A 23,128-nucleotide genomic window follows, 5' to 3' on the forward strand; every position below is an offset into this window, starting at 1 on the left:
ACTGCTGGCCACAGTGTGTCCATAGCCAGGAAGCAGAGAGGGATGGACACCCGGGTTCAGCTCACTTTTCCCTTTGTTATCCAGTCAGGGTGGCAGCCCGTGGAACCTTGCTGCCCACCTTCAGCATGGGCCTTCCCTCTTCAGTTAAACCTCCCTGGAAACGGCCACCCAGACACAGCCAGCGGTGCGTCTCCTAGGTGATGCTAGGTCTTGGGTGCTAACCATCACACACGCCTTAGCTTGTCAGCAGCCCTCCTGGAGTTGATCTGTCTTCCTTTTGACGTGTGTGAGTAAATGGGGTTTCCTCTTGGTTCCTCATGGGATGGAGGGAACACTCTGTATTGAATCTTACCAGTGACGCCAGGGATGTTTAAGAATGGCTTCTGAGTCTGCGGATACATTTATTTCATCATTCGTGCGCGAGCGTGTACATGAGTGTGGTACCCGTGGAGGCAAGGAGAGGAGGAGGTTCCTACACCGTGGAGCTGGAGTAACTGGAGGCTGTGGGTTGCCTGCCATGGGCTGTGGGAACTGCACTGAGGTCCTGTGGAAGAGCACCCTTGGCTGAGCCCTCTCTCCAGACACCTGAGCTCACATACGCAATCCAGACTCCGTTAGAAAGAAAGTTAATCTTTAAAAGGTTAACTCTGGCCTCCACATTCCGAGCTATGTCTCTGTATCCATTCAGTTTTATTTTAGCAAATAAAATCGGACCTTAAGAACTTTCCTACTGGCCAGGTGGTGGCAGCACAAGGTTTTAATCCCAGCACTTGGGGGCAGAGGCAGATGGATCTCTGTGAGTTCCAGACCAGCCTGGTTTACCGAGCAAGTTCCAGAACAGCCAGCCAGTGAATGTTACACAGAGAAGCCTTATCTGGAAAAAGAAACAAAGAAACGAACAAACAAAAACCAAAAACATGGGGCTGGGGATTTAGCTCAGTGGTAGAGCGCTTACCTAGGAAGCGCAAGGCCCTGGGTTCGGTCCCCAGCTCCGAAAAAAAGAACAAAAAAAAACAAAACAAAACAAAACAAAACAAAAAAACAAAAAACAAAAACAAAAAACAAAAAACAAAAACAAAAACATTTCCTCCTTCTGTCTTAGGATACCCTTGATTCAGTCTGCTTGGGCTATGAACTTTCTGGCAAGTGGGGTGATAAAAAGTAGGACAAGATGTGGACTATGGTTCCCAACACCATTGTCACTGAGCGGTCTGCTTTGGCACTTAAGAGGACACTGGAGAACTTCCCTGGATGCTTTCTGGTAGTTTCTCATTTTCTAAAGGCCACTGGTCTCACCAAAGGTACCAATCGGGTTGTCTTTTGGGTCCAGGGTGGGGTGTGGGGGTGGGGAGGGTGTCTGGTGCTGAAACTCGGAGGCCTTGAACTTAGGACACACATGCTCTACCCCTGCTGTGTGTCGACCATAATCCCCTGTGTGCAAACACGCTCGAGGCATGACTATACTAAAGACAGACTTCAGCAGCGGCCCACTGTTCTGCCCCAGGGTGACGGCTGAGCAGTTCAATCAGACTTTTGCTAAAATATTGCTCCTCTACTGCTTGCTTCAGCAGCCACCCGAGATGCTTCCAGAAATACCCCTAGGGCAGAATGAAGAATGTGGTGTTACTAGAAGACGCCTATCCCCCCTATAGCACCCCGTATTTTGTCTACACCGAGTACTTAGGTCCCAAGCTCCAAACCCCCATCATCTCTCCTGGCCCTCCCGCCCTGAGTCTGTAGAACACAGCACAGCTGGACCCTCACTAGCAAGCCGAAGCCAGAGGGAGCAGGGGAAGTTTCCTCCTCTGAAGAAATAATGTCGATTCCTCTGGCAGGATATATACATTGCAGGGACCAAGCAGATCCTTATATAACACAGGTCTGTCTGTTTTTATAAGACCGTCTCTTCAAATAAAGTCACAACTGCCCGGACCAAGTTCCTCAGGGTTATCGGGATGTCCTGGGTCACGCCTTGCCTGGTGACAGGCCTACATGTCATAGAGTCGGAGTTGCTCCTGCATGTCCCCATCCGACATCTCGCCAAAGGTGTCCTTGTTGTCCTTCATGAGTTTAAGGATGGCAGTCAGCTGTTCTTTCTGAACTCTGTGAGGAGAGAAGATGAGAGGAAGAAGATGCTCCCGACCCAGGGCAGGGGCGGGGCGGGGGCGGGGGCGGGGGCGGGGGCGGGGGCGGGGGCGGGGCCTGTGCTGGCGCCGGGTGCAAAATGCAGGTGGTTTGCCCTAACACTTTTAGCCCTGAAACCTTGATCTCAAACCACCGAGCCTCAATTTTTGCCTGTGCCTATTACAGCTGATCTGCATGTCACAGTGGGGTGAGAAGGAAGGACCCCTGTGTCGCTAAGTGGCTTGAGGCGCTGAGAGAAAATACGTTAGGAGCAACCTGGGTTTAGAGAGACGAACCAGCAGGGAAGGAAATGGAGGCATAGAGATGTGGGCATACAGATGTGCAGGCCAGAGCGCTGGGCAATGCGGAGGGTGGGTTAAAATCTAGCCCCTGGGTTCTGCTGCCTTGAGAAAGGGGTGCTTCCTTACGTGAAGGAAGTAGGTGCGGGTGGATGCGGGAGCCTCCGTGTTGGCCACATGGTTTTCATGGCTGCCTTGTGGTTTGTGAGACTACGGCCACATTACCTGACCCGCACAGAAGGACTCCCATAGCTACTAGCAAGGGTGGGCTGAGCAGCCGAAGCCAGGAATAGTGTGTGCCCTGTCAGCATGGATTCTTGACCCTCCATGACACACACTACTGCTTTGGGACCTAGAGAGAATTCGAGCCACGGTTCAGCTCAGATCTCAGCCCTCCCCGGACCACGGCTGCTACAGCTATGCAGTAGGTCTGATATAACCGAGCGGGTCTCAGCAAAGCTTTTGCCCACTGGATTGATTGTCTGGAGGGGTGGTCCTGACGTGTCAGGTCTTAGGCTGCGGTTTTCACTTTGTAGCCCTGGCTATCCTGGAACTCACCATGTAGACCAGGCTGTCCTCAGACTCTCAGAGATCACCTGCCTCTGCCTCCCGAGTGTCAGGTTGGCCCTTGTGCATTCTTACTTCTGTGAGTTCTCACCCCACCCCCGCCCCACACCCTCCACTCGGCAAACGGTTTTCTGTCTACAGTGGCATCTAGCAGTTGGAGTCCCGGTGTTCCAATTCCTACCTTCCTCTGTCTGGACAGACTAGGTCTGTCTTCAGTTCTGCTGTAAGGGCACGTAGGTTGCACTTTGTACCCTACGATGTGAAGAATAGGTAGGGTGAACAGAGAGGGTGTCCTGAGAGCCATGGATAAAATCACCGTCGGGTGCATGGTTAGGCTGACCCTTAATGAACTGTCCGTAAGGTTTTGGTGGCCATGATGGTTGTGTATTTTTTTTTTCTTTTTCTTTTTTCGGAGCTGGGGACCGAACCCAGGGCCTTGCGCTTGCTAGACAAGCGCTCTACCACTGAGCTAAATCCCCAACCCCGCAGTTGTGTATTTATTATAATAATTATTATTAGGGTTATTGGGGGGCAGGAGTGTTGAGACAGGGTCTCACTATGTAGACTTTGCTAGCCTGGAATCCACTATGTAAAATCTGCCTGCAGATACCGGGATCGTGGCTGGTACCACCACTTCCCCATAACTACAGGGCTGTGGCATTCATTTATTTATTTACTTATTTATATTTATTTTTATGTGCATGGAAGTCTCACCTACATGGTGTATAGACAATGCCCTCAGGGGTCAGAAGAGGGAACTGGATCCCTGAGACTGGAGTTATAGATGGCTGTGAACCACACCATCTGGGTGCCGGGAACTGAACCCATATCTATCCTCTGCAAGAACAAATGCTCTTAGCCAAAGAGCCATCTCTCCGGCCCCGGGATGTGTATCTCCAATCAGGTGTGCACACTGTGGCTCCACACTCTGCTGGGATCGTCAAAGGCATCAAAACATGAGAGTAGGCTAAAATGTTACGCCTATTGTTTCTAAAGATTTTTTTTTAAATAAAGCAAACTGAAGAAACACACAGTAACCGAGGTTCTCTACTCAATGTTTATTGGCCTGAACACAGAGAGCTGAGCCACCAGCCATGCGAGGGGCTTGCTGCCCACAAGTCATGCTCTGGTTCCACACAAGCCTAGCTAGCCACATCCAGAGGCAGTCGCTATTCTATGTGGAGGAAATCCCAGCTTAGGCAGGGAATTCACTATTGCTGTTCAGGGACAAGGGAGTGAGACTGTGCCGGTCACGTGGCCCTGTGTCTAACTAAGGCAGTGTCTGCGGCTGCTTCGTTGCCTGTTCAGACCTAAGCCCTGAACCCGAGTTATCAGGGAGAGGACCGTCAGGAATACTCAGCTAAGCAGCCGATGTTGGACATTTTCCAGGCTCCCATTAAATGGGAAGTCTTCTAAAAACCTAGTGCTTTAGGAAAAAAAAACACACACACACATACACACAAAATGTTTTCGCCAACACGTCTGCGACTTCCAAGTCGTCTGGTATAAATACTGTCAAATATAAAATTCTAGAAAAGCTAACCTGGGACCTGTGGGTGATTATCTGCTGGGGGTTCTGAGTCAGCTAGGAAAAAAGCCTTAGAAAATGCACAATCCAGCAGTCTGCTGGAAGCTAGCACTGTTCCTGCTTCTGCGAGCAAAAGTGGAGACTAGGCTGAGGCGATAAGAACACTAGTGAAAAAGGCTTCTTAGTACTGAGAGCCCTGGACTCCCGGGGTGTGGGTGGGAGTAAAGGGAAACCATATTAAAGCTAATACCTGGTATCAATCATTCCGGCCAGAGCGGAAAGAGCCCCTGCCCGGTGTATGTGTGTGGGTATGGGTGACCATCTCTGGGTGACCACCCTTGACCACAAGTGAGCACCAGTGGGCTTCACTTCCTTTGTCTGTTACTTCTCAAACCTGGTGGTTTGGCTTCAGTGAGGACAAAAGCATAGAGGGATTGTGGGAACGGGGTGTTGGGTGGGGTGGGGTGGGGCTCGAAGGTTGTGTGGGGAGCAAACATGGCTGGTAAAAGCCAGAGCCTATACTGTTGGCAAGCTTCCCCCTCATAAACACCTCTGAGAAGGACAGAGACAAGGCCATTCCCAGGATCTTGCTAGTCCAGGGGAGCCCAAGGAGGGGCTGGTCAATGTGCAACCCTCCCCCACCCCAGGCTGCATTGGCTCCTCCCTGAGGGAGGGGGGCTTTTTTTTTTTAACTCTCTCAAGCTTTTAGGATGTCAAAAGGAAAGAAAGCCTTCAGGAGGAGGCTAAGGGACACCTTCTTTATTCTTCGGTTCTGTAAAGAGAAACAGGGAGAGAGAGATCATGTTTCTGGCTCAGTTGACTTTAGGAGCAGCACAGGACAGGAGAGTGGGCACAGGGATGAGAAGGAGGATGTTTGGAATTGCAGAGGCCATGGCAGACTCTGCCGCTTTCTCAGATCAGCAGTTCCCAGTGGCACAGCTCTGGCAGTCCCCACCCCCGCACCCCCAGAGCCGGGTGGTCTCGGGCCACTTCCAGCTCCTGAGAGACAGCCGATGCTCAGTGAGCTTGCTAAGCCTTGGCTCTGTGGTTACACCGACGCATTCCTATTGCCTTAGATAATTTCTGCTTCCTGCTGCCTGGGTCTTAGTCTGCCGCGAGGGCTCTGGACCTAACCCTGCAGATTCCCCCAGAAGCTCTCTGAGGGCCAGAGGTCTGATTGTGTGCCTTTGGCGCCCTCTGCTGGACGCCGGAGTCAGTGCATACTTTCAGCCCTGTGGGGTTTCCACCTCCCTAACTGCCCTAATAGGCCATAGGAAACCCTCTTCTTGGGTCCAGTTTATTTCCATGATCGAAAAGATAACAGCCCTACAGCAGGTCAGCCACAATTGTGAGGGGCCTGTCCTGTCCTGTCAGCACCAGCTTAGTTAGTGTACAAGCAGGTAGAATATCCTGCTAAGAAGCAAAGCCAGCCGGGTTTCTCTGCCCGGGAGAGCAAGAGCCCGCTAGCCAACGATCCACAACGAGGGAGGTGGCACCCGCCATAGAAGCCTTGGAAAGAAGCATTGGAGAGCGGCAGGGACAGAGCCGATGTGGGGAGCAGGGGAGGAGGAGTGTGCATGTTCACCCAGAGGGAATTCAAAAAGGTTAGTGTGCAGAGCGGCCAAGACTTAAGCGGTCACTGCTTTCTCTCTTCCCAGGCCCTGGACAGGAGTTTTGTCTGAGCAGATCCAGGGGCAGAAAGTCTCAACTGAGACTGTAGGAGAACCCATTGGGGACATCCAGCTTCCTAAGTGCCACTCCCTAAGGACTGTGTGATCAACCCCGGGGGTGGGGGGAAGCAGGGAGCCCGCTGAAGAGCTGGGTTCTAGGCGCAGCTGTGGCGGCCCAGCTAATGACTGAAAGTGAGGGGATGCTGCACTGTTCACCTGCTAACAGGGTGCTTCCCTGTTTATCTAAGCCTAGAAACAGAAGGAGGCAGTCTGGTAGGGACAAGTCAGCAAGTCAGACAGGCACCCCGCCAGCTGGAGAGGGTAATTCATTAGTTTGGTGGTAACATGAATGGGTATTATTATTACTATTATTAATTATTACATTTTATTCGTTTTGCGCGGATTCAAGAGTATGTATGTTGTGGATGTGTGCCTGTGGAACTCGGGGGACAATTCATACCACTGGGCTCTCCCTATTTATCGAACTAGTTTGAGGATCGGACTCAGGTCGGCAGGCAGCAGGGTTTGGCAGCAAGCACTTTTATTTGCTGAGCCATCTCACCAGCTCTGCACTCGTGCTATTTCTCAGGGGACAGGTTCTAGGGCCGCTCCCCCAAATTCGGCTGGGTCCAGTTCTGTCTCGTAGCTATCTTCTCTCCAGAACCCAGAGACAGGAGGGCGAAGCCAGCCTGAGCAGCCTCTGCAAGCCCCAGCATCAGACGTAGCACAGAGGTGTGGTCAGGGGATGCCCCCTCCAGCTGGGCCTGCATGCAGGGGTGGGAGAGCAAGCAGATGTCAGGTGAGATGGGCAGGCGCGTGATGGGCGGGCGCGTGAGAGCCTCGGGAAGCATGCTGGGGAGGTCAATGGAATGAACATGAACTCAGACCCTGCTGGGACCTCTAGCAGCCCTTCCTGCACACAGCGAGGACTGCCCTAAGCTGGGGAGTCAGGGACTCCTCCTTCACCGCAGGAGCAGCTCCTTGGCATACTCTCCAGCTCACAGAACAGCCGAGTGTCCACAGTGGAGCGCGTCATGCACGGGTGGTCTGGTGACACCCAGAGACACAGAGAAAGAAGACAGCCCTCGGGCAGTGGGGAGTCTGCTGTCTTTGAAAATGACAAAGAAGCGACTTTGCCTTTTCATTTCCTGGCCTCAGCTCTGACGGGGGACAGTGACAGACCCCAGACTTGAGATCTAACGGCTCTCCTGCTATGACAGCCCCTCAAGGCCTCCAGTGCATTAACCTTTGTGGATAGAATGGGGCCATGACGCTGCCAAAGCCCCATCCCCGGGAACCTTTAGGATGGCAGGGCGCCCTGCCCTCTCTCTCCTCTCCAGTCAGGGCTGGATCTGTGGCAACACCTCAGCTGGAGTTCCAAAACAGCCTCAGGAAAATGACCCTGTCTGTCCTCTGGATTAACACCAGCAGGGGGTGGGGGGAACCACAGGAGGCTTCTGGCCTTAGTCTGAAGATTAATAGCTATGGCTGTCCCGCACCATGGAGAGGGTACAGGCCCTCTCAGGGTTTCTATCCTGCACTGAACAGCCAACTGCCTCTCCTTCTCTGGGTGAGACAAAGCCACATCGGGCACCTAGCAAGGGCACCTCGCAAGACGTATGCACATCCCCATAGCAGCCCTGCTCTCAGACAGGATGGTCTCTGCCTAAGTACACCAGCACCTATATCAGTGGGCCCTTGAGGTCCTCCAGGGACTTGAATGGACCTCGGAGGCTCTTTCTGTGTCTGGGATTCCTCATGCACAGGCAGAACGAGATGGATTCAGAGGAGACAGAATGCGTTAATTGGTTATGGAGGCGGTGGAGGGGGTGGGTTTAGACCACGTCAGTGGTGGGCGTTGGGGACACAGAGCAGACAATGTAAGGAAGCACTGCTAGTCTACGAAACCAACCTCCTTACCACAAGGGTTTGCAAGAACATTTGTGGCCCGGGGCTAGGGGACCCTCTACAGGGAGGTGAGGTCAGAGGTCAGCTCAATCCTGAAATATAAAGGTGGCAAAATGGGGGTCACAACGAGAGGCAGCAGTGTCCTCATAAAAAGTCAGGGAGTCCCACAGTAAGGGCTTCTTCCTGCCTGTGTCTTCACTGGCATCCCTCTGCTCCCAGCATCTTGACAGGGAGACAGGATTGTGCAAGGAGGGCAATCAGCATAGTGGAGGGATGCTGGTGGCCCTAGAGCCAGCTAGAGAGGTGGGGTGAGCCGTGGGGTCAGCCTTCTACTCCTCATGAATCAAGCCTCGTCCCCAAAAGACCCCTCTGGGTGCCGAGGTTGGAAAACGGTTCTGTTCTCGACTGGACTTCACTATAATCAGGGGCTGTGCTCACATTGCTGGGGGTGGGGTGGGGGGCAGGGCGGCAGGTGCACGCGGGGGGGTGGGGCACGGCTGGGCTGTGGCCACCTTGACATTCTATTTGCTTCCGAGCACCCCTTCAGCCACCCATGCAGTCCGGATAAAATGTTGGGGGGGGGGAAGCTGATCGACATCCTGGGGCTCTAGTGGTTGAGAGGAGAATGAATGGCCTGATTCCAGAAGCCAGAAGCCATACAGCTGCCTTTGAGCTCTGCAAAGCGGCGGCGCTGCGCTGAGAGCCGCGCGGGCGCGCGCAGAGCGGAACAGATAGAGAATGACGTGGTGGGTGGGGGCCGGGAGGAGGGAGGCTGCCAGATGGATGAGCACCAAGAATCCCGCTCTGTCCTCAAGTGACAAATTGGTTTTGTCAGGGACTCTACGCATAAGTGAGCAGTGAGGCTGCTCCGGGCCCTTTCCTGGCATCTCGCTCCTTTGTTTTCCAGGTCGGGCAGAGAGGATACAAGAAATAGACTCTCCTCTCCTCTCTCTCACGCCCTCCCTCCCTGCTGCCTCCCTGGGGAGCTTCTTCCCTCGGTCGAAGCTGGCTGAATATTCCCAGGATGAGAAGGGACCCGCACCCCCTCCCCCGCCCCCCACAAAACAGAAAACGGAAAACGAAGGGAAGAGGGCATAGTGGGCGGGGGCTTGCGGGAGGCCCACCGCTGCTTGGCCCACGAATTAGTGTTCCAGAAATCGGCCTACCTCTGTTCCTCCTCCAGTTCTTCTTTGGTCATCATCTTCTTGTACTGGCTTCCCCTCAGCTGCCCAGGGCTGTACTTAAAGGAGAAGGCTGCTCCTGTGGGGACAATGTGTACGTTTATTGATGACGGGGTTGAGGGGGGCAGAGCAGACCCTCTCAATGCTCAGCAGTATCCCCTTTCCCTGGTTAGATTCTCTCTCTCTCTCTCTCTCTCTCTCTCTCTCTCTCTCTCTCTCTCTCTCTGTGTGTGTGTGTGTGTGTGTGTGTGTGTGTGTGTGTGTGTGTCGGTATGTCTGTGTGTCTGTGTAGCCAGGGATTGAACTCAGGACCTTGTACATAGTAGGCAAGCATTCTTTCTTGACCGACATCCTCAGCTCTCCCTTCATTAATTTTCAGAGACAGAGGGGCTGGAGAGATGGCTCAGCGGTTAAGAGTATTGGCTGCTCTTCCAGAAGTCCTGAGTTCAAATCCCAGCAACCACATGGTGGCTCACAACCATCTGTAATGGGATCTGATGCCCTCCTCTGGTGTGTCTGAAGACAGCGACAGGGTACTTATATATAATAAATAAATATTTAAAAGAATTTTTTTTTCAAAGAAAGTGTCCAGCAACATAGCTCAGTTGGCAGGAAAAAGAAAAAAAAAAGCCAGGAGGTAGTGTCACACTCTTCCGGAGTCCCGGCACTCGGGGGACAGAGGCAGGTAAATCTCTGAGTTCAAGGCCAGCCTAGTCTACAAAGAGATACACGAAGCAAGCAACACTGTCTCAACGAACAAAGAAGCAAACAAACCCAACCCCTAAAAACAACCAAACCGAACCAAAAACAAAACAGAAAGAGAAACGGGAAGATAAAAAGAAGAAAGACCTGCTGTCAGATCAGCCCTTGTAGCCCGAGTGCAGCCCTGGAGGCACCGCGCATGCAGTGACGTCACGGTCTCACCCCAGCACCTGGCCCCAGGCTCACCCTATGCTTCCTGTGAACCCCTGTGGCTTCTTACACCTTGGTCTTTAATGGGGAGCAGAGGGGGTACAGATGAAACTGAGTGACACAGAGAGAAACCAGCCGCTGGGCTGCTCCATCTTCCAGATGACATTCCCCGCCCAGGCCAGGTTAAGGCAACCCAGAGCTGTCTGTCTGTCTGTCTGTCTGTCTGTCTGCCCGCCTGTGTCAACAGTACGGTTTGCCTGCAAGGCTGCCTCGGTGCTACTGTGGCCTCCCCCGACCTCAGTCCGTGCTGATCGGACCAATAGCAGGTACCATTCACATGCTGGGCCCCAGGGACTCAGGCCTTCCTTTTCTTCTCCCAGGCTTGGGACAGATGGGCCCAGGCTCTCCATCCTTCCCCCAGGTTATCAGCAATCGAAGGCATACATCGGGCCATGATGGGATGCACAAATGAACAGGCTTGGCTGACTGCCAACGTCTGAGAGCGGCCTTCAGCCCTGCAGACTATTAAAAGGGGCAGCTCTGCAGGTCTGACAGGAGGAAGGGGGAGCAGAGGGAGGCAGGGCAGCATGGAAAAGCGGGGAGTCCTGATGTAATAATCCGCTTGGAAGCAAAGCCTCCAGTGTCCCTTAATCCAACCTGTATCTGAGATGGAGAATGGCGGGCAGGCTGGCCGGCTTCTAGCTAATGCCTGTTAGGGTAGACCGGCTGGGGACGGTGACAGCCAGTGAGTGACCCTGGTATCCCCTCTTTCAGCTGCTATTCTAGAGTTTTCTACCACCTCCCCGAGAGTCTGAGACACCTCCACACCCTCTCACAGCAGGTCAGGCTCCCCACTCACACACGTCCTCAGATGTATAGATGCTGCCAAGAAGGAAGAAAAGCCACTGGGATCAGGATCCTCTCTTCGCTGAAAGGAAAGAGGTTCTGAAGGTGATCTCAGAACCCAAACATTCCGCAGGGCCACACTGTCCCCTCATCAAGCCTCCCTTAGGAGGACCGGGGTCCTACCTAGCCAGATGCCCAGGGCCCGAGGCCTTCCCTGAGAAGCAATCTCTACCTTTTATAAGGGTCTGCTTTGCTTCGCAAATCGTTGCACACGCATTTCGAGAGCATGCGATGCTATGGTGACCAGAAGACAAGTATGCAGTTAAGGAAGACTCAAGTGGGCAGCTGGTCCCAGACAAGGGTGACTGAGGGGAGCGACATGAGGTAGACGGCTGAAAGAGCAGGTGTGTGCATCTTTAGTCCCAGCATTTCCGGGTAGGGAGAGGCAGGGCTCTGTGAGTTCCAGGCCAGCCTGGTCCACATCAAGTTTCAGGCCAACGATATAGAGAGTCCGGGACAGCAAGCTGACTATGGGTGAGGGGACAGAGGCATATGGGTCAACTGGGCTTTGCTTGGCTGTCGGAGCTCTTGCTGGAATGAGGCAGTGGCTCTGGGGGTCTGAAGCTCTTTCTTTCCCTTCCCAGAAACCCTCTGCTCTCCTCTGCAGCTCCCTAGCAAGCCAACCAGGATAATAGGCATAGCACAGGATAGCCCACTTGTCCGGTCAAGCTCATAGGAACCAAGAGCTTTTCAAGTCCGGGGTGTAGACCGAGGAGGAGGCTGGAGATGGGGAGCTCCCTGAGCAACTGCTGCAGCTTTCATACTGAGACGGTCTTTGTTTATCCCAGATCCCTGAATTATCCTGCACGCCAGGGGCAACAACTAGCAATAGAGCTCTGAGTTCAGAAGCACCCCCAGGTTGGACCCAGAAGCGCCGACGGAAACGGCGGAAACCAGCGAACCTCAACATCTGGGTTCCTGTGCTGCTGTTGTAGAAAAATAAACGTAGAAAAGAAGCTCCCGCAGCTTGGCGCGCGCCTAGGTTCTGGTTGGTGGGAGGAGTCTGATTAGCCGGATGCTTCTCCGCTAGGACAGCTGCCCTAACTCGGGCTTTAACTTAATCACACGAGGCGGCGGCGGCCCGATCCAATTTAGTTAGAGCCAGAGGGCCCGGTGTGAGAGTCCCCAGGGAGTGTGTACGGGGTGGGGGCTTCCTCTTCCAGGCATCAAGTCTCTCGGGGGAAGTCATTTTAGCAGCGCTAATCAATTAGCCTGGGAGGCTGAGCTGCTTATTCCAAGGGGGGAGGGGGCGGGGAGGGCAGTCTTGCTTGCTTCTAACAGCTGAGACCGTTGGCCTTCCTCCCCTCTGCCTGGTTATAGCTGGGAGGCCATGGGTGTTGGGGGCCATCCAGGGACAGCGGCTCAGACGAAAGGGAGGACTCGGGAGCAGCCATGCGGCTGGGCACAGGGCTTAGCCTATGTGAGAGTGTCCTGAGTTAGGAATGATGGCCTGTAGGTGTGCCTGCTTTTTCTGCACCCGGTTTTAACCTCCCTTCTGCATGCTCCAGTCAACAGAAGGACTTTGGTAGCCACACCGACAGGGATAGACAGACTGGTGGGCCACAGCTGCTGTTAACTCCTCACTCCATGATCCAGGAGTGGAGAGCAAGGAAGGGCCTGGCTGCCCAGGGGCTGACATCCCCACGTGCCTCTGCAGCACCAGGGGCTAAACCAATAGAAACCTCTGGCCTGTTCTCCTCTAGAGGGCCTGGGGACTTTCTGGGCCCCGCAGCTGTTGACCCCCACAGCCTCCTAACCACGCTTCTGAAACCCCTGCTGCCCATGGATCCGGCCAGCCAGTGGCTAAAGATGCAGCCGGGTTTGCTTTAAAATTAAAAAAAAAAAAAAAAAAGGAAGAAGAAAAGGAAAAAAGAAATATCTCTGGGCACTAGCTGTACTGATCTGATAAATATTAACAGTTTAGTTTGTTTTGTTTTGTTTTGCTCCGGTTTCTCTTTGAAGGAAATAAAATGGGATAGGTCAGCCAGCCAGCCTGTCTGCTTGTCTAGGATGCACAGGGGCCCTTTGCCTCCGTGTGTTCCTGTGGCTCCCCGTCTGCCCCACCCAGGGCTCTGGAGAAGCAGCCCCATCTCCTAGAGGGCTTCTCAACAGAATGTACCAGAGAAAGACAACAGAAAGACAGGAATGGTTGGGAGAGAGGAGAAGACACCCAGCAGCCAGGGAAGGCCAGGGAGCTATTACCTCTAAGGAGGAGGTCCTCCTGCACCCAAAGATACTTATATCAGACAGAAAAGCAAGGAACAAAAGTTCAAACATGGAATGGAGGGAGGGTGGACAGGGAGGGGAGGAGGAGGGGTGGGGGGAGAGGAGGAGGAAGAGGAGGAGAGTGAGGGAGAAAGGGGAGGGGAGAATAAGGGGGAGGGTGGGCAGGAAGGGGAGGAGGAGGGGAGAAGGGTAGAGAGGGAGGGGAGGGGGAGGGTGGACAGGAAGGGGAAGGGGAGGGGAGGGGGAGTATGAGGGAGAGAGGGGGATGGGAAGGGGAGGATAAGGGGGAGGGGGGATAAGGAGGAAGGTGGGTAGGAAGGGGAGAGTGGTAAGGACCCCCCCTTAGAGGGGGAGGGTAAGGGTAAGGGTGGGCGGGAAGGGGAGGGGCAGGGGAGGGAGGGCAGGTGCAGGTGAAGGGGAGGTGAGGGTGAGCAGAGCCTTGGTCTCATCATCCCACAGCCCCCCTCATGCACTTGGTCCCCCAGTTTCAGATGGCACTGCCCCAAGACTGGCCCAGGAGGAGAGAAAGACTGCAGCCCAGGAGGGAGAGGGCGCTGCTCACCGGCTTCTTCCTCAGGTTCTTCAGTGGGTGGTCCCATCTCGCTGTCTGAGTCTTCATCCTGGAGGACAATGGCAGGGGTCAGTGCTGCTTAACCAGCTGAAATGTCTCTGAGGTTCAGTGTGGGCATGTCCAGCTACCATGGAGGAACCTGGGTGTCAGGGCAAACTCAGGGGTGAAGAGGAGGAGGTGACGGGGGGGGGGTGCTGGGCACCAGGAGCCCTCAAAATCTGGCTGTTCCCAGGTAGTGCCTGTCCAGGCATTTAGGTACCTTTTTTTTTTAATGATTTATTATTTTTTATTTTATGTGCATTGGTGTCTATGTCTGTGTGAGGGTGCTGGATCCCCTGGATCTGGGGTATAGAAGTTGTGAGCCACAATGAGGTTGCTGGGAATTGAACCCAGGTCCTCTGGAAGAGCAGCCAGTGCTCTTAACCGGTAAGGCATCTCTCCAGCCTCAGGTGCCATTTTGGTAAGTGGCCTGGAACTGCCCCCCTCACCTTAGTAAGTAAACCGAGGCACTAAGAAAGCTGCATACACTACCCAGGGCCAAGGTCGGCTCAACAGCCCAGGTATTCCAAGATGGTGGCCTTTCCTCACTTCTACCAGCATCATTTTCTGTCTCCAGTCAGCTTAGTGACCATTTATCCCAAACTGGAACTCCACCCCCTTATCCTGGTCTCTCCCACACAAGGATTCAATAAACAGATGGCTGGAGAGAGGCATCCCGTCCTAGGATGGCCTTGGTGGAAGGAAGGAGTGACTTCAACTTTAGGAATGTTTGAGGATGAGAGAGACTTGTGACCGGCTAGCTATGTAGGCCTGGAGGGTGTGGGCAGGCCAAGAGAGGCTTGGAAGTCTAGCAGGCCAGTGTGGAAATTTGAGGTTTGAGGGGGGAGGGCATGGGTGGCTGTGAAATGTCTGCAGTAGAGACAAACACTGGTGTGGGTCTGAGGTGCCCCAAATACCTCAAGAGGCAGCCAGCCTCTACAGGAAGGGGTTCTACAACAGAACAGCAAACTGAGCCTGGAACTAAAGCTTTCGAAAGTCCCATGGTAGTGGGTCCCAAGCATCGAATTCTGGGGCCTTGCTGTCCTAAGGATGTGGGCCAGCACCCTCTACTTAGCAGCTTGTGGACTTGGTGCCTAGCTGTGTAGAAACCACACTGCCCCAGCACTGGTAAGGCTGTGTCCTGGGGGACCAGACACCTTCCCAGTTTTGCACAGCAAAGTATCTTTGTGGCTAAGGGAGGTGGGCAGGTTGAAAAAGGAGATAACCCGTTGATGCACAGGACTCATTCTAAACGGTCTGTTGTCTAGATTGGAACTATCTATCTACACATCTATCTGGGACTTCTATACACCAGGGCTAGAAACTGGCAAGGACAGCAGGAGTACCTCTTAGCTAGATTCAGTTGGCTCACATGATCTCTGAAATGCCAACCAGTCCAAAATCACCAGGCATGTATACCACAGAGGGAACACGGGGGAGGTATGTGCATCCTGACTGTGTGAAGGGGTCAGGGGAAATTAAAGGGAGTTGCTCCGTGGGGCGAAGCACACAAGTCTGAGAAACTGGGTTTGGATTCCCAGCGGCCATGAAAAAAAGGAAGGGTGTGGTTGTGTATATGTCAGTATGGGTATGTCAGTAACTCTAGTGTTGGGGTTTGTGGGGGCTGGACAGAGGCAGATCCTTAGAGTTGACCAGCTAGCCAGCCTTGGCAACTTGAGAACTCTGGATTCAGTGAGAGATCCCAAAAGAGAAGGTGGGGCTGGACATGGAGTCACAGCCGTTAACGCCAGCACTCAAAAGGCAGAAGCAGGGGGAATTCTGAGTTCTTGGCCAGACTGATCTAATTAGTGAGTTCCAGGTCAGAGCTACATAGCAAGACTGTCTCAAAAACAAAATAAAGCCATGATGATAGGGGTGTGTGTGTGTGTGTGTGTGTGTGTGTGTGTGTGTGCGCGCACGCTAGCGTATGCACATGTGTGCCTATGCATGTGTGTATTTGTGTATATGCACATGTGTCTGTCTATGCACCTGTGTGCCTATGTGTATGTGTTTATGTACGTGTATGCACATGTATGCCAATTCATGTGTGTGTGCACCTGTGTGCCTATGCATGTGTGTATGCACATGTTTGTGTCTATGCACCTGTGTGCCTATGTGTGTATGTCCATGCGCATGTGTGTTTGCACATGTATGCCTATACATGTGTGTGTGCACCTGTGTGCCTATGTGTTTGTGTCCATGCACATGTATATTTGCACATGTATGTCTATGCATGTGTGTGTGTTTGTATGTACAGTGAGTATAGAGGCCAAAGAAGCACATCAGGTGCTATGCTCCATTACTCTCTGCTTTGTTCCCTTCAGACAGAGTCTCTCACTGAACCTGGAGCCAGGCTGGCAGCCATTACACCCCAGTGAGTCTCCTGTCTCTGGCCCCCTTAGTTTTGGGGTTATAGGTATATGTGAATGTGTTGTTTTTACCTGGGTCCTGGGGATTCAAACTCAGGCCCTCAAGCCTGTGCAGCAAGGTTCTTACCCACTGAGCTATGTATCCAGTCTCTAGGATGGGTCTTAATCCAAGGTCTACTGTCCTTACCAGACACAAATGGAGAGACACACACACACAGAGGATCCCATGCACGCCAAGGAGAGGCTCCCGGAGAGATGCACCCTGCCAACACCTTGCTCATGGACTTTTGATCCCAAGGCTATGAGAAAAGAAATTGTTGTTGTTTGGGTCCCTGGCCCATGGCAGTTTACTGCAGTGGCCCTGGCAGGCCCATACATCAGGCTTCCGGTGACAGTAAACCAACCTGGTGAAAAAAACTAGATGCTGTAACACAGGCTGATGTCATCCTGGCTGATCCCCCAGCAGGCCTGACTGAGGCTCAAAGCCAATCACCTCACAGGCAGTTCTGTTGCTGCCCTGCCTGCTGCTCTCTGCAGTGTACTAAATAAACCTGCGAGCTTTCTAAACAAAGCAAAGCAAACGCCAACCGCCCCATTGAGTCCGAGTGCTATACTGGATGGACACTGTGTTAACTGCCTATGTTCTGAGGTAAGGTTCCAGATCAGCTTCTTCCAGAGGCAATAAGGGGCAGAAAGTCTCCAGTTAGCATCCCCAAAGACCCAGGCAGACAGCGCTGCAGAGGGTGGATCAGGCAGGCTTCTGGATGATTAGAGCAATGCAAAGTGTGTGTGTGTGTGTGTGTGTGTGTGTGTGTGTGTGTGTGTGTGTGTGCGCGCGCGCGTGCTCTGTGTGTGTCTCTGTGTGTGTGGTGTCTGTATGTGTGTCTGTGTGTGTGTGTGTCTGCTCTGTGTATTTGTGTGTGGTATCTCTGTGTGTGTGTGTGTGTATGTCTATATGTGTGCTCTGTGTGTGTATGTGTCTGTGTGTGGTGTCTGTATGTGTCTGCATGTGTGTCTATGTGTGTATCTGTATCTATGTCTGTGCATGGTGTCTGTGTGTGTCTGTATGTCTGTATATCTGTCTGTGTGTATGCATCTGTGTCTGTGTGGTATCTGTATATGTGTGTCTGTGTATGGTGTCTGTGTGTCTGTGTGTGTGTGCATGCATGCATTAGAGTATATACACATCTGCTGCCCCAGGAGATGGACCCTACCAAAAGATCAGCAGGAGCCCTGTGGTGGCCAAAGCTATCCCAGCTATGATGCTCACTGAACTGGCTTTAGATTACAACAGTTCTACTAGGCATCTGGTCCCAACTCTGTTTTTTTTTTTGGGGGGGGGAGGGGTGTGGGAGGAGTAGATAGGCCCTTTCTGTGTAGCCTTAGCTATCCTGGAACTAGCTCTGTAGACTAGGCTGTCCTCGAACTTAGATATTGACCCACCTCTGCCTCCTAAGTCCTGGGATTAAAGGTGTGTGCCACCATGCCCGGCTAGCTGGTCCCAACTCTTCAGGGGTAGGGGTGGAGGAGGCTGCCTGCAGGTCTCTCCCCCTAAAGAAGGCTCAGTTTTCATCTCTGCGTGGTGGTGGAGGGGAGGACAGGCAGTATGGCTGGAAAGCAGGACTGGCTAGTGCCAGCCAGTTCAAACCTAGAGTCCTGCTCCTCAAAGCTTCCAGCAGACCAGTTTGGCCACCTCCCTGTCCCCAAACAATGTTTCTGGGGGACACTCGGATGCCACTCAGTAAGTCTACACTTGCCACTGGTGAAAAGACTTGCTCCTTAGGGCAAGGAAACCGAACCTTCCATTCTGTTCCAAGCTGGCCCTCGAAGCCCATCCAGCTCTTCTGGGCAACAGCATGCCTGACACTCATTCCATCCATCGCAGCTTCCGAGGAGACTCCAGCCAGACTCCCAGTTCCCCCTCGCTCCCCGAGAGTCACTGTGTTTGTTCTCTGCTTTCTGCTGGCATGCTCAGGCCTCCCTCAGGCTCTGGGCCTACTCTCTCCTAATTTTTCCCACTTTGAGAACACATCAGGCAATCTTTTGGACTGCAGCCTCTATTCTTTGCTTTATGTGTGTGGATGCCTTGCCTGTGTTGTGTCTGGTACCACGGGCATATCCAGTGCCACAGAGGTCAGAGGAAAACATTGGATCCCCTGGAACAGTTGTCAGCTGCCCTATGGGTGCTGAGAACCAAACCCAGGTCCTCTGGGAGAGCAGCCAGTGTTCTTAATCAAGGAACCAGCTTTAAAAAAAAAAAAAAAAAAAAAAAAAAAAAAAAAAAAAAAAAAAAGAACCGAAAACACTTTTAGTTTATTTTTGAGATAGAGTTTCAGGTAGCCCAGGCTGGCCTTGAACTTGCTGAGGCTGACACTCAACTTCCATCCTCCTGCCTCTACCTCCCAAGTGCTTGGATTACAGGCGTGTGGCACCAGCTAGGTACACCAGTCTTTTAGGGTCTATGGTCTGTCGTTTGTCATTCGCTCCTGGGTCCCGATTCCCTCGGTCGGGCCAGAGGAAGACAAGGTCTGACAGCTGAGAGCTGGTTTGGACCCTGGAACTACAGGACAGTAAGTGGGATTCCCTGTACAGGGCAGCTCCCTTTGGCTTTGTGCACTGAACTCTGTCAGGCCAAAGAGAGAGAAAAGTACTTCAGCAGACACCAGAACCCTCAGATCATAGGGACAGAACCCATTGTAAAACATGTCCCAGTTTCTGCTTGAACAACTCCCACCTCGGGGAGTTCACTCCCTTACAGAGCTTGGGAGTTAAGTTCTGCAGCAGGGGGATGCCAGCTAGGCCACAGGCAGGGACAGAAGGAAGATGCCTTTCTCCCACTGAGGTTAGACATAAGGAGACTGAGCCGGCCTTTGGAGAAGAACCAGCAGCAAGTTTTTGTTTTGATTTTTATGGGCTTTGCGTGTTATTTTTCAGACCTCATGGGCGCCTGCTGTGTGGTGGACCTGTCACAGGAGTGGGGAGGGGACGGTGAACACCCTGGGCAAAGGCCTTTTCTCATTCCTCTGCACAGACAATGTGCTCAAAAATAAAAGATGACCTCATGCTGGTTAAGTGCTCCGAGGAGAGCCAAACAGGATGATGCATGAGAGAGAGAGAGAGAGAGAGAGAGAGAGAGAGAGATTGATTTACATCTGCTAACGTAGTCAAGGGCACGGAGCATGGAGACAGAATGCGATCAGTGCTTTTATAAAGATGCAGGCTGGGCATCACAGGCAGTCAGTCAACACACGACTGTCTGGCCGTGGGTCTGAGCACTGGGAAGACACTGGTGGCCTCAGTGGGAACAGTGAGAATCGTGTCCAAGGTCCATCATGGAGTCTACCCTGCTGCAGGAGCTGCAGAGGGCTTCAAGCAAGGAAGCTGGGATGTGGCTTCTGGGATATGAAAGGCAAGCAGGGAGGTGGTGGAGCCAGCCAGCCTAGGGCAGCGGGAGCCTTGGGAAAGGTTATCAGGCAGGCTGCAGGAGCCCAGCATGGAGTCGCAGCCAGCAAGACTACAGGGGAGCTGGTCCTTTGGGAGTAGGCCCTGGGAGATAGCCAAGAAGACTTGGGGGCAGGCAGAGGAAAATGGACATCGAGACGGGTCTGGGCTTCAGTAGGGAGCAGGGAGGAGGAGGAGACATCGGGGGAGGAGGGCAGACTATGACAGACACCTGAGGAAGATGGGTGCCCACGGGAGATGGGAGAGGGCTGTGTGAGTGGTATCATCAGGACAATGGCGACTCAAGTGCTCTATAGGACAGCACTGGTGGGGAGGACCCTTAAGTCTCAGTTGATGTAGACATGAACCTTCCAACAGGAGGAGGGAGAAGGAGAGGGGCAGGGAAAGGACAGATTCTAGGCATGACAGCAGGCTAAGACGCACGTATGCACTGGGTAAGGGGCTAGCTTATGTAGGGAAGATTCGAGACGAGACGGAGAGGAATGAAGGCATGGGGATGGGGCAACAGTCTGAGAGAGAGAGAGGGAGGGGGACACCAACCCGTCCGTTTTATGGCTAGCGCCCATATACCTCTAACCCCCACCCTGTTCACTTCCATCCCAGGCGCTAAGCACACAGCCCAGGCAAGGGCACATTTGCAAACTCACTCCAGTGAGGACAGTCATGACAGGTTCAATCCCATCAGATTAACAGTTTTGGTCAATGCTCTCACGGCAGGGTTTAGAGGAGACCAGCTTCATAAAAACAAAACGAAACAAACACACAAAAGCCCTGTGGGCAGCTGTCGGGTACTTTACCGAACCCCCCAGGGCAGATGCTGGGCTGAAGTACAGCAGCTACGTCTCAGAATAAACCAACTTAAGTCAGAGAAGTCAGTCAAGAAGGGACTGAGAAAGTCAGACCTGAGAAGGCTGGAGGATATTGTCATTCAGGAATCCCAGGCTGGATGGCTTTGATAAACAGACTCTAACAGAAGGTTGGGCCTAGAGCACTTGCTGACACACGCTCCCACATGTGAACAACAGGTGGGCGGATTCTAAACCCTCTCCCAGGCTTCCTCGGGAGGGCTGGCCCGTTTTAGACTGTCCAAGAGTGGGAGATGTGGGCAGTTTGGCCCAGAGAGATCAGCAGTAACCAGCAGCCCACAGTGCTGGAGGAGGTATTTCCATGTTTTGAGATTTATCTCCAGACTCCTGAGTTCTCAAAAACTAAGACTCCACCCAGGAGAAAACAGGGAACTCACCCTTGTCCATGGTTGGGTGTCCTTCAGTCTCTGCTTTTTTTTTTTTTTTTTTAAATTAAGAAAATTTTAGAGGCTGGAAAGATGACTCAGAGGTTAAGAACACCGGCTGCTCTTGCAGAGAACCTGGGTTCAGTTTTCAGCACCTACCAGTTGGATAACAACCAATCCTAAACTCCAGTTTCAGAGATCCAACGCCCTCTTCTGACCTCTGAGGGAGGGTACCAGGTACAGAGGGTCCATAGGTACCAGGTCCATACATCCAGGCAAAGCACTCATACATTTAAAATAAGAATTTTAAAATGTGGGGGCTGGAGAGATGGCTCAGAGGTTAAGGGCACTGACTGCTCTTCTGAGTTCAATTCCCAGCAACCACATGGTGGCTCACAACCATCTGTAACGGGATCTGATGCCCTCTTCTGGTGTGTCTGAAGACGGCTACCGTGTACTCATATACATAAAATAAATAAAATTTTTAAATTTTTTTAAAAAAGAAATTTAATTTTTAGTGTGTGAATGTGTGTAATTTTTATTTATATGTACGTTGTGTGTCAACTTGGTTGTATGGGCATCGCATGCATACCGTGCCCTCTGGGGCTAAAAGAGGGTGTCTGATCCTCTGGAACTGGAGCGAGGTAGATTATGAGCTGCCTGACATGGGTTCTGGAAACAGAACCCCAATCCTCTTCAAGAGCAGCAAGGGTTGAGCCATTCCCCCCAGCACCCCATTTTTGAAGATTTATTTTTGGGTTTCCTGCCGCAACGAGCGCCTGGGGCGCAAGCTCGGAACGCGAACCCACGAGTTGTAGGAAAATGGCAGACATGGCGGAAATCGCCAGCCTCGATAAGGCCGAGCTGAAGAAAACTGAGACGCAGGAGACGAACGCCCTGCAAACTGAAGGGACCATTGAACAGGAAAAGAGGAGTGAAATGCCCTAAAAGCCTAGGAAGATTTCCCCATCCATCCCTTCATTTCCAAGACCCCCTCGTGATGTGGAGGAAGAGCCCCCTTCAAAATGGACGCGAGCCACAAGCTGCACTGTGAACCCGGGCACTCCGTGCAGGTGCCACCGGCTTGTGCGTCTCTGAAGGGGACCCTCCACTAATTGGACCGTCGAATTTCAACAGTTTGCCCTGGGTTATTATAGAAAACTATTTGTATGACTGCTGAAAATAAAACACACCTCGTGGCAAAAAAAAAAAAAAAAAAAAAAAGATTTATTTTTAAGCTGGCACACTCCTTTAATCCCGGCAACTGGGGAGGCAGAGGCAGGAGCATCTCTGAGTTCAAGACTAGCCTGGTCTACAGAGTGAGTTCCAGAGTTCCAGAACAGCCGGGGCTACACAGAGAAACCTTGTCTAGAAACAGAGAGAGAGAGAGAGAGAGAGAGAGAGAGAGAGAGAGAGAGAGAGAGAGAGAGAGAGAGAGAGAGAGAGAGGAGAGAGAGAGAGAGAGAGAGAGATTGATTTACATCTGCTAACGTAGTCAAGGGCACGGAGCATGGAGACAGAATGCGATCAGTGCTTTTATAAAGATGCAGGCTGGGCATCACAGGCAGTCAGTCAACACACGACTGTCTGGCCGTGGGTCTGAGCACTGGGAAGACACTGGTGGCCTCAGTGGGAACAGTGAGAATCGTGTCCAAGGTCCATCATGGAGTCTACCCTGCTGCAGGAGCTGCAGAGGGCTTCAAGCAAGGAAGCTGGGATGTGGCTTCTGGGATATGAAAGGCAAGCAGGGAGGTGGTGGAGCCAGCCAGCCTAGGGCAGCGGGAGCCTTGGGAAAGGTTATCAGGCAGGCTGCAGGAGCCCAGCATGGAGTCGCAGCCAGCAAGACTACAGGGGAGCTGGTCCTTTGGGAGTAGGCCCTGGGAGATAGCCAAGAAGACTTGGGGGCAGGCAGAGGAAAATGGACATCGAGACGGGTCTGGGCTTCAGTAGGGAGCAGGGAGGAGGAGGAGACATCGGGGGAGGAGGGCAGACTATGACAGACACCTGAGGAAGATGGGTGCCCACGGGAGATGGGAGAGGGCTGTGTGAGTGGTATCATCAGGACAATGGCGACTCAAGTGCTCTATAGGACAGCACTGGTGGGGAGGACCCTTAAGTCTCAGTTGATGTAGACA

The 23,128-nt window shown here is 52.7% G+C and overlaps 1 protein-coding gene across 8 annotated transcripts in view; it reads right to left on the reverse strand.

The window, feature by feature from the left end:
- Positions 1–384: 384 nt before the first annotated feature.
- The window catches only part of Mxra7 (matrix remodeling associated 7), a 28,384-nt gene continuing 5,640 nt past the window's right edge, over positions 385–23,128 (reverse strand). Inside the window, exons 2-5 of one of the 8 annotated variants that reach the window (XM_006247845.5) lie at positions 13,884–13,941; positions 9,263–9,356; positions 8,109–8,188; positions 1,864–2,103 (exon numbers count right to left, since the gene is read on the reverse strand). In XM_006247845.5, the coding sequence (XP_006247907.1) occupies positions 8,155–8,188; positions 9,263–9,356; positions 13,884–13,941 (186 nt within the window). In that variant the 3' untranslated portion in view covers positions 1,864–2,103; positions 8,109–8,154. Of the gene's footprint in view, positions 2,104–4,029; positions 5,291–6,554; positions 6,953–8,100; positions 8,189–9,262; positions 9,357–13,883; positions 13,942–23,128 lie in introns of those variants that run through there. The other 7 variants (XR_358018.5, XM_006247843.5, XR_001840338.3 and 4 more) reach the window with 7 other exon arrangements.

This window comes from Rattus norvegicus, chromosome 10 (genome assembly GCF_036323735.1).
Source record: "Rattus norvegicus strain BN/NHsdMcwi chromosome 10, GRCr8, whole genome shotgun sequence".
Taxonomy (NCBI): Eukaryota; Metazoa; Chordata; class Mammalia; order Rodentia; family Muridae; genus Rattus; species Rattus norvegicus.